A 15,843-nucleotide genomic window follows, 5' to 3' on the forward strand; every position below is an offset into this window, starting at 1 on the left:
AATTAGGTCAGCTCTTGGAAACTTCACACTACCCACAGTGGTCTGTGGTAGTTCTGGAATGGCTATAGTCTTGGCTATTGTAACTTGGAATGGTGCTGCTGTGAATAGCATTGCTATAAGATACCTCTGTGAAGGGGAGGAGGTCAGCCCAGTCATCTTGTTGGAAGTTAGTGTAGCATCTAAGGCAGGGATCTGCAATCTTAAACACTCAACGAGCTATTTAGACCCTTTTCCCACAGAAAAGAAAACACAGCGAGCTACAAAACCCGGGTGGGCGTGGCCAACCCAGCATCACTTCCACCTAGTCACATGCACCACCACCACCCCCAGCCATGCTTCCCCAGGTTTTAATGGCTCCCGGTGTTTCTGTGGGAAATGGCTCTCTGTCTCTCTTTTTCTCTCTCCCCCCTCCCACTCCCCCCCTCAGAGTTTAAGACTATTCTTTGTAGGCCATAAGGGAGTACTCAGTGGAAACATTCCAAGGAGCAATTGAAAGTTGCAACTGGCAAAACACCTTCCAATTGTCCCTCGGAATGTTTCCAGTTTTATTCAAAACAGCAGTCAGAGCTGTTTTACTTCAAAAGGGGTATTGCATCCTTGTGCTTATATCTCCAAATAATGTCAGACACTGAGCAGAGGTGAGCAGTATGGGAAAAAGAGTTATATGTGGTGCATTTGGCATTCTACACGTGGAGACATTTCTTAGAGGGGAGGAACCCTTTTCAAAGTATGGACAGACCATAAGAACCTGGAAACTTTAAAACCACCCTGAAAATTGTCTCTGAAATAATTCTGCTGGACCCAATACTTTAACTGATTCAACTTCATTCTGCAATATCTTCCAGGGGGCAAAGTGAAGCAAAGCAGCATGAAGCATTTAGATGGCAGACCTGACACCAGAGGCTTAGGATTTGCTCTCAATCACTCTGAACCAGCCTTTTCTCCTTCCCATTAATGGGATTTAGTTGCTTCTAGGTGAATGGTCAATCCCAATGTTGGAACCATGATCACTACCTGATCTTCAAGTCTTCCAAAGATTTTCCTCATACTGCAGAAGGGCATAATCTGGATGTTGGATTCCTACTCCTCAAACTCTCCTCAGTTAGCTTTTTCACATTTCTCCCTAGACAGCAGTATCAGCAGCTTCCTGTTACTAATCAGCCAAAGGATTACTAAAGTTCAGAGGAGGAATTCATCCATCTCCTGGCTTCAGATCAGTTGCTGGCAGCATGCTAAAGAGGAAGGAGGGGTGAGGGAAATGGTGACCTCAAGCAGATTGCTTCTTGAAATTGTTAATCCAACATTGCATACCATCCTCCAATAGCCAACAAGAGTAGAAATCAGTGAACTCTGGGTCATAGTTCTCCTAAATATCAAGATTCAGTTAATGAAACTTGATCAGCTTGACAACTGCCAGCTGGAGATCAGCAGAATCCCCTCCAGAAAATGACAGTCAGTTTCCTCTTGGAATTTGTGAGTATAATGCCTGTTGTGGATTAACCCTCAGGTCCCCCCCCCCCAGTCCCCACTTGGAAAGCTAACCCTAACTCTCAACTTTGATGGAAATATGCAAAAACTGTTTCTTAAGCAACAAGGCTGAAATATTTTTTAAGTTCTAAAAAACAAGATGCTATTCAAAAATGGCTCAGGCAGATGCCTCCCTGATTCACTGGGATGGAGGTAGGGAATAAATCTACTCCCTCATCCATTCAATGAACTTTCTGCCATTTGAAGATGGCTGTACAATTTTCTATAGGTTAAATAGCCAAGAGCCACAAACCTCTTAAGGCTTGGTTTCCAGATCTATCACAATTATAATATCCTTCCTTTGAATTCACTGTCATGGGACCAGTTAGGATTCAACTAGGAGTGGAATTCTAGCTTCTTATGGTCCCTACTCTGTGTCTTTCTGAATGTTCCCCAAATTAGTCTGTTATTTTTTAGCAAAAAAAGCTATTTTTAACCTTCAATTTGGAATATATTAGAACTCCCAGATGCTTTTCTCATATGCTACTCTCACATCATACATGTCTGCCTTTTTTCCTTTCCCTGGTACAGGGCTGTCTTTCTTTTTGTAAAACTTTATCCTATTCAAGAATGTCTACAACCTTCTGAATTTTCTTTCTTGTCTAAAGTGGCAGCTTTACATTAATTGTAGTCTTTCTAAGTGTTCCCATAAACCCCGCATCCAACTCCTTGATAAAAATGTTATTCTGTATTAAAGATGTTCATATTTGGCACAGATTGTATTACTGTGTTTCCCCAAAAATAAGACAGGTTCTTATTTTCTTTTGACCCAAGAAATAAACACTTGGCCTTATTTTTGGGGAGATCTTATATTTGAGGTGCAGGAAGCGGCAAGCATGGTCACTTCATGGCTGTTGCTGTGTTGTAGTATTTTTGGGGGAGGGCTTATTTTCAGGGAAACAGGGTATCCATGATTGAAACACTGAATCATATATAGTTCAGTAAAAAATCTTTCATTCTCTGATCTACCTGCACTGGTTTCTAGCTTCATATTTCACTATTTGTATTCTTTTTTGTAGTAACTCTTATCTTCCGCCCATTACTTACTGGAATCAAATGCTTTGGAGAATAGGTTGACTCATTCTTCTCTGTAACAGCCACTCAAATTGCATTACTGTCTGGTTTGGAAGCATTACTATTTCAGACAGGAAGAAGGTGCAGAGAGTGGTGAGGATGGCAGAGAAGATTATTGGTAGCTCACTTCTTCTAGCCAGGACATAGCATATAGGCGATGCTTGTGTTCTCTGCAAATGGCTCTGCCTAAGCTGTGGAAAAATATTTTAGCTGGAGGACATCCTGACTGCCTTCTATTGGTAGATGAGGCTGTTGATCTGAAGACTTGTCCCTGGGTCTCTTGCTTTCACCTGATCCTCTGCTGTACCCACTGTACACCTGTGGAGCTTCTTTCTCTGCTGCTTCAATAATGGATTATGAAAGGGGACTTCTAGATGACCTAGACCGGGATGTTGTCTTTCAGGTGCAGTATCGGCAGCTGTTCCAAATGGTGATTGTATTAGGAATGAGTGGTACCCTCCTTATTGGCTTCCAGGTCTCTGTGATCACCTATCCATCCCAGGTAAGTCACAGAAGCTTTTGCAATTCAGTATCTGCAATCCCAAAGCACAATATGGCCTCAAGAGAGTTAGAAAGGGCTCCATTAGGAGACAAGGTGTTCAATCTATGCAGCTGAATACACAAATCCTAGCATAGACAGCTTTTTAGCCACTCTTCTTTCTTCTTGGTGTCCTTCTCCAGCTGCACCCTGCTCCCGGAGTCATTCAACTGTTGCCTCTGCTGGGCCAAAGATCACCTCTCATGTCAGCACAATATATGCCACCCATCAGTCATCATATCAGGGAGGCCTAGAGGTGACATCACATCATGCTTCAATGCATGCTTTCACATGACTTCTACCTGGGGCAGGGGGTAGAAACTTCTCTGCTTTTTATACAATGAATATCCTCCTGTGTGGTAGAAAGTTTGAACCCCATAGAATAACAGCTGGCCAGTCACCACTCTGATGAGTCCTAGCAACTGGTGACAGGATGCCTTCTTGTGGGCCAATGGGATTGAATTGTTACTAGAATCTTCATTCTTCATGGGCATCCAATGAATCAGAGATACTGAAGGACTGGTGACACAAAACCCATGCATTCCGTTTGATTTTATAAATCACAACAAATGCATTTGGTAACAGAACAACAGCTTCTGAGACGAAGCAGCCATATTTCTTCCCCTACAGGTAATCTACAGGTAGTCCTTGACCTACAACCATTCAGTCAGCAAATGTTAGGGTTAGGGTTATCACACCTTCCCCAATCCTCCCCACCCATCTCTACTGCAGCCACTGTGGCAGGCACTTGCCTAACTGTGGCAAGTGCCTGTGGGGAATCTGGCAGGAAGCTGGGAGTTTCAGCTTCCTGACAGATTCCCCACAGACTTTCATGGTAGAAAGCCAGGAGGAAGTTGCTGGGGAAAGGAGATAACAATGGCTGCTGAGACTGCAGAGACTGCTGTCATTAAGGAATGCAGTTATACTTATTGCTAATTGCTTTATATACTAATTGCTTAGCAACCAAAATTCTGATCCAAATTGTTGTTTTAAGTCGAGGACTACCTGTATGACAACAATATATTTGTGACTCTTATAGCCAGGAAATATAATAAAGCAAGTGTTGATGGAATTTGGAATTCTCTTTATAGAGGTAATATTTTGCTTAGTTATGTGTCCCTTTTTCCACTTTGTTAGATATTAGCAACTGTTATAATGCTTTCCACCAAGATCCTCTGTTCCGGCGGGAACAGAGATTCAGTCTCATTGGTCGAAGGGTCTGACAGCTCCCTATAAAAGGGCTGCTGTCAGACTGAACCTTGGCCGGATTGTACATACTTGTTCTGTTACAATAAAGAGCTGTTGTTGCCTAAGCCTGAGTGTGCCTTTCCATTACCCAATCTAACACTGGTGACGAAGGTGGGATTGGAAGGCAATTAGGTGAACCAAAAAGAGCGTAACAATCCAGCAAGTAAATCCAGCCTGGAGCTCAGCGCGGCTTTGAGCAACCATTTTTGAATGGCAAACTCAAAACACCCTCAGAACTCAAATGGCCATGCACGCTCCACCGACTCCGTATGACCCAGTCACCGAGCACTGGGTATATAACAAGTATATGCTGAGGTTCGACTGCTTCCTGGAAGCCAATGACCTCATGGGCCTTTCTGACAGCCGCAAGAAGAACATGTTCCTGGGTTACTGTGGATGGGAAGTGTTTGAAACAGCCAAAGATCTATCTAAGCCAATGCCGCTCCAATCGGTCGCTTGGTCAGTGCTCCAACAGATGCTGAGGACACATTACACTCTCAAGTAGTCTAAGCACGTCCACTGGCACGAATTTAATATTCGCAATCAGAAGGAAGGCGAATCGATCAACAAGTACATTGTGGTGCTAAGAAAGGCCGCAGCGTACTGTAAGTTCAGAGACCTAGACGAACTCATACTAGACCGCATCATATGTGGTGTGCGGGACATTAATTTGCAGAGGAGATTACTTGCCAAATCTAATCTCACTCTACAAATTGCCTTGGATGAGACCAAGGCATCCGAATCTGCCATTAAGTCTACAGAAACCCAGCAGCACCAAAGCACTCCACAAGATGCGCAAAAGAGCGCACACGAACATTGTGAGGCTACAGAGGCTGAGGGCTCAGAAAGCGAATATGACAGCTGCCGCATACACAGTAGCCGCACCAAGCCGGCACGCAAATTCGAAACAGCAAGCTGCGGAGGAGACCATGCCAGATCGTTTTGCCGTTTCTGCGACTCCATATGCCAGTGTTGCGAGAGAAAGAGGCACATCACCAAGGTTTGCAGAAGCGAGCACCTCACGACGACCTGGAAACCCAGAAGCTGACCTAACTGCCAGTGGAGGCCCAACCAAGGGACATGGCAGCCGCCGCCACGGCGCTCAGAGGGCGACACGAAAGTCACCTACCACACTTCAATCAGCCAAGTCCACACAAGGAGGCCAAAAAAGCTGAAGATCACAGTCTTTATCGAGGGCTCTCCATGCGAGATGGAGATCGACATGGAGTCATCACTGACCATCATGCCATGGTCTACACTCAAGCAGGATATTCCTAGCCTGAAGAAGCAGCATCAATGCCTTGAAAGACAAGAGCGCCAAAGAATTCTTTAAGGAGTTCAAGGACGTCTTCAGCACTGGTCTAGGTAAGTATGTGGGGACCCCAATCTCTTTTAATTTGGACCCCAACATAGCCCCCATCAGGCTAAAACCCAGGAGAGTATCTTTCGCTCTTCGCCCTAAAATTGATCTGGATATTGACAAGCTCATAGGCCAGGGAATCCTAGAGCCAGTTGATCACGCACGCTGGGAGACACCTATAGTGACACCTGTCAAATCTGATGGATCTGTCCACATCTGCATGGACTACAAGTGCACAATCAATAAAGCGTTACAAAAAAGTGCTTACCCTGTCCCATTGTACAGCATTTATTACATTCCTTAGGCCCCGGCAATGTATTCGCTAAATTAGACATGGTGCAGGCATACCAACAATTGCCTGTAGATGCCGCTATGGTGGAGGCCCAAACCATTGTGACGCACAGGGGTGCATTCAAATGTAACCGCCTGCAATTTGGAGTTAGTATCGCCCCTGGACTGTTCCAAAGTGTCATGGGTTGGCTTTTGCAGGGGATTACTGGAGTCGTCCCCAATTTTGATGACATCTTGGTATCGGCTGCAAATGAGGCACAACTTTTCAAATGTTTAAGAACTGTTTTGACCAAAATTAGAGAAAAAGGCCTCCATCTCAAAAAAGAAAAATCCAAAATTAACGTGCCAAGGGTTGAAGTCTTAGGGTATTCATCGACGGCCTGGGATTCACCCGACCACTAAAAAAATTAAAGCAATCCAGGATGCCCCTACACCTCGCAATCAGCCCGAGCTGCAGGTGTTCGTTGAGCACCACCGTTGCTGACCCTTACATCATCTACTGGCAAAAAACACAAGGTGGTCCTGGGGCAGAGCCAAAGCTGCTGCATTTGCCACACTAAAGAGACTACACTCAGCAGACATGTTCCTGGTTCAGTACAGCCAGACCCTGCCACTTGTTTTAATTTGCGACGCTTCCCCATTTGGTGTCGGAGCCGTCCTCAGCCACTGCATGCCCAATGGAACCAAGGCCCCCCTAGCTTATTACTCAAGGACCTTGTCCACTGCCGAGCGGAACTACAGCCAGCTGGACTGTGAGGCATTGGCTGCAGTGGCCGGTGTAAAAATGTTCCATGAGTACCTCTACGGCCATGATTTTGAACTCATCACAGACCACAAACCACTACTGGGCTTGCTGGCTGGGGACCGACCTACTCCTGTGTCATTATCTCCGCGAATGACCAGATGGACTATTTTCCTCACGGCCTTCACCTATCGCCTCGTCCATCAACCAGGCTCAACCTTGGGGCATGCTGACGCTTTGAGTCACTGCCTGCTGCCAGAACTACTTGCAGACCCTACCCCTGAGACGCTAGTCCTTCTTATTGACGGCTTAGAGACTGGTCTTGTCTTGTCTAATGACGTTGCCCACCACACTGCAAGAGACTCGACTATCAAACAAGTTTTGAACTGGGTGTGGAGGGGGTGGCCCAAGGGGCCTGTTGGGTCTGAATTCAAAATGTATTATTGTAAAAGAGATGAAATATCTGTTATTAATGGCTGTTTGCTGTGGGGGGACCGGGTCATTGCTCCACCCAAACTGCGCATTGCAGTATTAGAGGCTTTACATGTAGGGCATCCTGGAATTGCCAGGATGAAGTCTTTGGCTAGGAGTTACGTGTGGTGGCCTAATATGGACAGGGAGATCAAAGAATGGGTGGCTACCTGCACACCGTGCCAGGAGTGCAGACCAGCTCCCCCAGAGGCACCCGCTAAGGAGTGGGAGCGACCTCAAGCACTATGGTCTAGGGTGCACATAGACTTCGCTACACCAGTTCATGGCCAGACATTTTTAGTAGTTGTGGATGCCTACTCGAAATGGCTAGAGGTAGTCCTCATGACCTCCACTTTGGCAGAAGTGGTGATCAAGGTACTACGGAGACTTTTCTCCACACACGGCCTGCCAGATGTCCGGGTCTCTGACAACGAGCCCCAATTCACTGCCATGCAATTCGAGACCTACTTAGCAGCACAGGGAATCAGACATGCCCTAGTTGCGCCATTCCATCTGGCCTACAATGGTCAGGCGAAAAGAATGGTGAGATCTACAAAAGAGGCCCTATTCAGGATGGGCCCGGGAGATTGGCAAACATGGGTTGATAATTATTTTCTAATTCAGCGATGGCGAACCTTTTTTGGCTCGCGTGTCACAAGTGTGGGGAGCGCAGGGGATTGTGTGCGGGCGTGCCGCACCCATAATGCAATGCGCGACCCCCCAGTGCGCATGTGCGCACAACAGGCGCAACCCCCCATTTTTACATGCTTTTTTCACCCTCCTCAGGCTCCAGAGGCTTTATAGGAGCCTGGGGAGGGCAAAAACAGCCTCCCCCCCCGGAGGCCCTCCGGAGGCTTCAGGGATGGTCCGGAGGCTTCCCTGAAGCCTTCGGAACGCTTAAAATGACCCTCCGAGCAAACTGGAAGTGCTCGGAGGGTCGTTTTAAGCGTTCCAAAAGCTTCAGGGACCTGATGCCTTTGGAGCGCTCAAAACGACCCTCCAAGTCCGGTTTGCTCAGAGGGTCATTTTAAGCGTTCCAAAGGATTCAGGGACGGTCCGGAGGCTTCCCTGATGCCTTTGGAGCGCTCAAAACGACCCTCTGAGCAAACCAGAAGCTCGGAGGGTCATTTTCAGCATTCCGAAGGCTTCAGGGACAGTCCGGAGGCTTCCCTGACGCGTTCGGAGCATTTAAAACAACTCTCCAAGCAAACCGGAAATGACTTCCGGTTTGCTCGGAGGGTCGTTTTGAGCGCTCTGAAGGCTTCAGGGAAGCCTCCGGACGGTCCCTGAAGCCTCCAGAGGGCCTCCGGGGGGGCAGGGGAGGCTCTTTTAGCTCTCCTCAGGCTCCTATAAAGCCTCTGGAGCCTGGGGAGGGCGAAAAAATGGCTTTAAAAAACGGTGAACGCAGCTGGCCAGCGCGTGCATGCGCACTGGCCAGCTGACAGGGCAGCGCTTCATGTGTCCTGACAAATGGCTCCGCATGCCACCTGTGGCACGCGTGCCATAGGTTCGCCATCACTGTTCTAATTCAACACATCACGCCTAGTGCTACTATGCGGAGAAACCCTTCCGAGCTTCTCATGGGTCGCTGGCTAAGGTCCCACTTAGACCAGCTATACCTAAACTATTCTGCCGCATCGCCCCCAGACTCAACAAGCAAAATTCGGAATTTTAGCTTAGTGGATTCTGTTTACGCCCACAACTATGCCAGGGGAACTCAGGGGATTCCTGCCACAGTGATAGGCATCACCGGGCCTCACTCTTATCTCGTAGAGCTCGAGGACGGTCGGAATTGGTGAAGGCACCTTGACCAACTCCATGGCCGCCTCTCCAATTCCACTCTTAGGCAGCCAGAGGTAACTCCTGCATGAGTTAGCCAAACCCCTACCCAAAAGGAGCACGAAGTAACTCCTTCCACAGCCTACTCAAACCCGAAGACATTGGGATAATCATCTACTTGTGTTGCAGGCCCGCAGCCAGCAGTGAACTGGCTCTAGTAGCTCCAGCCGCGGCCTGTGAAAGGTTCCAGGAGCTTCCACTAGGTGAAGCTGCAGAGCCAACAGGTCCGTCCGACCTGTCCAAATAACACCCTCCGACTGAACTGCACAGGTCTGGCAGAACTACCAAAAAGCCCGCCTACCTGCGTGACTACGTCACAAGTCGGTTGATTCCATCTAAGAGGGGAGGGGTGTTAGATATTAGCAACTGTTATAATGGTTTCCACCAAGGTCCTCTGTTCCGGCGGGAACAGAGATTCAATCTCATTGGTCGAAGGATCTGACAGCTCCCTATAAAAGGGCTGCTGTCAGACTGAACCTTCGCTGGATTGTACATACTTGTTCTGTTACAATAAAGAGCTGTTGTTGCCTAAGCCTGAGTGTGCCTTTCCATTACATGATCTAACACACTTTTTATATTTGTCCTTTTTGTCTTTCAATTTATCAGAGTTCTTTGTGCAGCCATGCTGATTTTTTGTTTTTTGAGTGCTGTTATTTTTCTTCTTCATTGGTATTTTGATAGACTGGGCTTTTACAATCTCACTTTTCAAAATTTCCCAAACTTCTTGAGTTGTTTTCCCCTTCAGGATTCTCATTCATGGAATCCTTCCCAAACGCTCTCTATGTTCACTGAAATCAGCTCTCTTAAAGTCCAAGATTTTAGTTTGACTTTGTTCTGTTGCTTGTGCTTGCATAAAGTTGAATTTCCCCTATCCTCCAAGGTTCCTGTAACTTCAACACTTTTTATCACTTCATCTCTGTTAGTGAGATGTTAGTTCGTCCAATATGACTGACCCCTTAGTTCCCTTCTCTACTTTTTGGAAGACAAAGTTGTCTGTTAGGTTTGTCAGGAATCTGTTTGATCTTCCACTTGTTGCAGAGTTTGTCTCCCAGTTGATGCAGGATAGTTAAAGTCCGTGAATACTATTGTGATGTGTTTCCTACATACCTTATTTAACTGACTAACAAAAAGTGCATCTCTTTCCTCTGTTTGGTTGGGTGGTCTATAGTATTCAGTTTGATTGGGTGGCCAATGGTAGTGTCATTCCCCCCCTTTTTTTTTCTATTAGCCCCAAATACATTCAAGATGGTTTTCATCATTGTTCTGCTCCATTTCTGTAGTTATGAGTTGTTATAAGAGATGTAGTTATTTCTAATATAATGTATAGTACAGTGATGGCTAGCATTTTTGCTATTGTGTGCCAAAAGCGTGGGGAGTGGGGGGTGTCATTTGCATGCGTGCCCACAACCATAATTCTATGTGCCCTCCCCCCACACATGCGTGCGCCCCCCGCACATGCACACATGACCCCCCTGCTCCGGAGGCCGGAAACGGCCCATTTTCCAATTTCTGGTATGCACGTTGGGCTGTTTTTCACCCTCTGGAGGCTTCAGGGAAGCCGTCTGAAGCCTCCAGAGGGCAAAAAATGGCCCAACACTCAAATCAGAAGTCAGTTCCTGAACTTCTGGTTTGTGTGTTGGGTGGTTTTTCACCTTCCAGAGGCTTCAGGAGGCTTCCCCGAAGCCTCCGGAGGGTGGGGAAATGGCCAAAAATCATGGCCAAAATTAGCTGGCCAGCATGCAGTGAGCTGACAAGACAATGCCTCGCATGCCCTCAGAAATGGTTCCGCGTGCCACCAGTGGCACAGGTGCTATAGGTTCGCCATCATAGGCATAGTGCAACTCTACCTCCTTTTTTACTTGGTCAGTTTCTTTTAAATAATTTAAATCCCACTAGCTGCATATTCAATTCATGGGTTTCATACCACCTTAATGGCAACAATATCATATCTGCTCTCATTTACTTGAATTTCTAGTTCACCTTGTTTATTCCCCATACTTTGTGTGTTGGTGTAAAGACATGTATAGTATGCTCAGGGACAATTTGGTCAAAGGCACTTGTCGTGTAGAATACAGAATAACAGAGTTGGAAGGGACCTTGGAGGTCTTCTAGTTCAATTCATATAATGTAAACCAATACATGAAAAACTGATTCAGATTGTGTTATGCTCCAAGTTTGCAACCAGCCTGGTAGTTGAACACACACTCGCTTTTCGTAGGACATCAAGAGTTTCATCAATGAGACGTGGCTGCAGCGACATGGAGTGTCTTTCCCGCCAGACAGGCTGGCTGTGCTGTGGTCCTTCATCATCTCCATCTACTGCCTGGGGGGTCTTCTGGGCTGTTTATGGAGCGGATCCCTGGTTGTGAGATATGGAAAGTATGGCTTTTCTTTAAGATGAAGTTTTCTTTTTTAAAAAATTAAAGTTTTTATTTTTTTAATGCAAATAACAAATCTATGAACAAAGTGTTATCCAGTTTTTTTTTCCTTTTATATCCTCTTTTGTACATAATACATTTTACATCATAATTCTATTTCCAATTTCAGCTCCATTATTCTCTTTCCATAGTTTCCATCTTAAACCTATTTAAGCCTGGCTCAACTTTGATTTAACCATATCGCTCCTGACGGGTTTTTAACTGGGTATTTTAATTACATTTAATTTCTAGGGGTTTTAAATACAGTATTTTAATTGTTTTTATCAATCGATCTCCTCCTTATGTATGTATGTATGTTTTAGTGTACCTTTGTTATATGTTTGTTTTGTTTACATATTTATTTCGAATGTTTTGTTGTACGCCGCCCCGAGTCCTTCGGGAGAGGGTGCGGCTAAGAAATAAATATATTATTATTATTATTATTATTACAAAACAATATCACTAATTGTCCCTTCAAAGTTATACCAAATTATCATTTCATGATTCCTTCTTTCATCTATTTTACCCTAGTCAAACCATCTGGCTATTTCTTATTTTTAGTTCCTTTTTCTTCTATTCTTGTTCTTCAATTAAGCCCTCTTTTACTCTCTTTTCCATCTAAATTTCTAGCTTATCCTTGCCCACCAAAGTTTCACACACATTTTTAACAACTCAAATAGTTCATTATACATCCATGCTACCAATTTAACAAATTAACATTTTTTTATCATTGTTCTGTTTCCATTTCTAACCAAATTTATTCTCTTTCCATTTTTTTCATCTTAAACTTATTTTCTTTTTAGTATATAAACAATATCCCCAATTTCCCTTTCAAAATTAAACCAAATTAAACCAAATATCCTTTCTTCTTTCATCTGTTAGTCTATTTTACTACAAGCAACATACATCCTCATTTCAATTTTTACACAGAGATCATTTAACTTAACAATTACTAATGTTATATAATTCCCTTATATTTTAATTACCTACATATCATTAGCAATATTGATACAATTCCCTTTAATCTACTGATATATCTCTTTTCCCCTTCCTCCTCTCCATTTTCTCTGGGTCTTTCACAGATTCTACTGCATTTCCCCGAAAATTCTTTTGACCTCCGAAATAAGCGCTTGGCCTTATTTTCAGGGAGGTCTTATTATTTTTGAGGTGCAGGAGGCAGTGAGCGTGGTCACCTCATGGCTGCTGCTGTGTTGCAATATTTTGGGGGAGGGCTTATTTTCCAGGAAGGGGTTATTTTAGTGCATGCGCTCAAAAGCCTGATTCTTATTTTCGGGGAAACAGGGTATTTCTTTTTAATTTTCTTCTTTGCTCCCATTCTCCTACCTTCTTCTTCTTCTTTTTCTTCTTTTTATAATTCTTATTTCTTTTCTTCCAAATCCTTTCTCTCCTTTGTGCTTTTATTGTTCTAGTAATTTTCCCCAGGGGTTTCCCTCACCTATTCCCACTTTTCCCTTCTTTGCTATTCAATTGTTTCTTTTTGGGAGGTGGGATTCCCCTTTGTTTATTTATTTTTTGTATCAGTGTAAAGCCCAGTAAAATCATCTAACTGTTTTTAATTTCAGTTCCCACATCATCTTCTTGCTCTTCATTTAAACTTTTTTCTTCCACGTTGTCTGCTTGCTCTTCATTTAAACCCTTATACCCCCTGTTCTCCTGTTTGCTGCCTTGTGTCCTGGTCTGAGTACTCTATCTGCATTTCTGAGTTTTTTACAGTTTCACTCACATTTTTAACCTCTCAAATAGTTCATTATACATCCAGAGCTCCATAATGCCAGTAACTAATTTAACTAAGATTTTTTTAAAAAAAATTGTATCACATTTAATTAAATTTTAAAGTCCATGCAGTCCTTTTTTTCTTTCCCTTTACTTTCCAAATTCCAGAATCCAATTTTAATGTTAGTCCAGTCCAAATTGAGAAGTTATTTTCTTCCACAACCTTAAACAGTCAAAACCAAACACTGTTGCAAAAACAAGCACTCCTTAAAAGTTCTCACTGCTTCAACGTATCTTTCCCTGTAGCCAAGGTCAATTTCTCCAGCTGTTACTTTCTCTTTCATCTGTCTCTAAGTATTGTAATGATTTATTCTCACCAGTAGGTGACCTATTTCCATTGTACACTCTAATGCGTTAATTGTCAATAATTGTCAAAAACCACTTTTATTTTTTTTAAAAAGCAAAAAAAGAACTTTCATTTTGTCAATTTTAGTATTTTCTAATCCAGATAAAACATAGATCTTCTGAGGTGCTTTAGCCTCTGCTTCAACTTTCTTCCTCCATGAAATTTCCCAAATGCCAAATAGCTGCTAATTCCGCTCCAGGATCCTTTTAAATCCAAATTTAAATTTTCTTTTTACCTCTGAGTTAGCCAATCACTCACCCGGTTTCAACACTTTGTTCCAACATTGCTCCAGCTCAAAAATCTTAGTCCGGTTGCCCCAGCTTGAAAGTGATAATTTGGGTATGGCTGCCACCCCCACTGTCGATTCAAAGAGTTTTCCTCTGACCTACCGAGGAACTTGCTGGTTCCTCTTGGTCATCTGAGAAACCTGTCCTTTTCCCCTGTCTCTTCAAGATGGTTCTGATCTGCAGACCCGCCCCTCCAACAACAGTTTGTCTGGTTGGATTTTGCAATGCCCCCTCGCAGCTGGCTAATTTCCAGTTTCCTCAAGATGAAGTTTTCATGATGGCCCCTTGTCTTATAGATATGTTGATATCCATGACTATATAATTGGGAGAATTCTCATTTTCCCTCCCTCTTTACCTTAAATTAGAACTGAAAGCCTTGAAATTAGTTTGAGTAGCAGAGTAATCACTCAACAGTGGGAAATACTCAGTGGTTGGAGTCTCTAATTAACACTTGATTGTGGTTTATTTCAGAAAGAAAACTTTAATTTGCAGTAATTTTATTATAATTGTGGGAGCTCTTCTTATTGGTTCCAGTAAGATGGCCAGGTCTTTTGAAATTATTCTGATGGGCCGTTTCCTTTATGGCATCAGTGCAGGTATGATGGGGAGGAGGGCCCAACCTCTGACCAAATGCATCCCCTAAATCAGAATAGGTGTGTGGGGGAGACCTTTTGATTTTCGGTGATTCTTCTCTTGAAGGACTCTGCCTGAATATCCATGGGCCCTATCTCGGCGAAATTTCCCCCAAAAAGTTCCGAGGCTTGGTCACCACCACGGCAGCCATATTTTTCTCCCTTGGAAAAGCACTGGGGCAAATCTTGGGCTTAAGGTGAGTCCACTACCCATGAGCCTATCCGGCCAGACAAGCTCTTGCCCTCCCAACCTCCATCCCCATTGAAGACCAATTAGTTTGTCTGTCCTCAGCTGCAGTTCTCCCACCTGCTCTGCCAAGGAAAAGGATGGTCTTCTTGTTTCCTTTAGACTGATATGAAAATTCCCTCTGAGGAATAAACTGTTCTCCCTTTTTGGGTTCTCCTCAGTTCAGGCTGTGATGGTGGGAAGGGCACTTGGCTTTCTTTGGTCAAAGAGATGGTGCCCGCTTCACCCCCCTCACTTTGGCTCCCTCCGGTCATCCAATCCCTTCAGAAGGAATAACAGTGTTTCTTTCTCCCCCATCTCCTCAGAGACCTTTTAGGCACCGAGACCCTGTGGCCCCTCCTGCTGGCGCTGTGTGGCTTCCCAGCCCTGCTGCAGCTGCTGCTGCTGCCGTTCTTCCCAGAGTCGCCCCCGTACCTCCTGATACAAAGGAAGGATGCTGATGCCTGCCGAAAAGGTGACACATTTTTTCTGTGGGGAAAAAACTGCTTTGTGCTTAGCTAAAGGTTTAACCATTATGCCACCCTTTCCATGAAAAGGGCAGCCATATAAATGTGACAAATAAATAAATACATAATACATAAATACATACATAAATACATAAATAAGGTTGGTGTGGGTAAGGAAGAAATAAATAAAGCCAGAAAAAAGATACTTAAAAAACAACTATTGCCATGTTCATGAACCAGTTGCAGCCAGGCCAATAACAGCTTTTCAGTGGAGCCCTGTCAGCAGCCACAGGTTATGGGCTAAGTGGTGGTGGGCCCATGGGCAGCCCTGCTTTGTTGGCTTTCTTCTCACTTGAACTGCTTATTACTGTACTGTCGATACATTGTCTTGAACTTGAATCATGGAAATCAAGTAGAATAAAACCAATAGGTTTCATTGAGAAAACAAAAACCAGATACGCAGCCAGGGAGCTGAACTTGGGTCTCTTGTGGCTGCACAGTGATTTCAAATGGATGATGCACTTAACCCTCCAGAAATTTATCTTGTTGAATTAGCTGAATGTGATTTTTTTGGGGGGGGGATG

The 15,843-nt window shown here is 44.3% G+C and overlaps 1 protein-coding gene across 1 annotated transcript in view; it reads left to right on the forward strand.

The window, feature by feature from the left end:
- Positions 1-1,374: 1,374 nt before the first annotated feature.
- LOC309399051 (solute carrier family 2, facilitated glucose transporter member 11-like) overlaps positions 1,375-15,843 on the forward strand; it is a gene marked incomplete at its 3' end in the record, with an annotated part of 55,317 nt that continues 40,848 nt past the window's right edge. The window contains exons 1-6 of the mRNA XM_081966518.1: positions 1,375-1,473; positions 3,005-3,103; positions 11,309-11,469; positions 14,406-14,530; positions 14,634-14,763; positions 15,119-15,267. Of these exons, the coding sequence (XP_081822644.1) occupies positions 1,447-1,473; positions 3,005-3,103; positions 11,309-11,469; positions 14,406-14,530; positions 14,634-14,763; positions 15,119-15,267 (691 nt within the window). The 5' untranslated portion in view covers positions 1,375-1,446. The remainder of the gene's footprint in view (positions 1,474-3,004; positions 3,104-11,308; positions 11,470-14,405; positions 14,531-14,633; positions 14,764-15,118; positions 15,268-15,843) is intronic.

Source organism: Natrix helvetica (assembly GCF_964273705.1).
Source record: "Natrix helvetica genome assembly, chromosome: 14".
In the NCBI taxonomy this organism is placed as follows: domain Eukaryota; kingdom Metazoa; phylum Chordata; class Lepidosauria; order Squamata; family Natricidae; genus Natrix; species Natrix helvetica.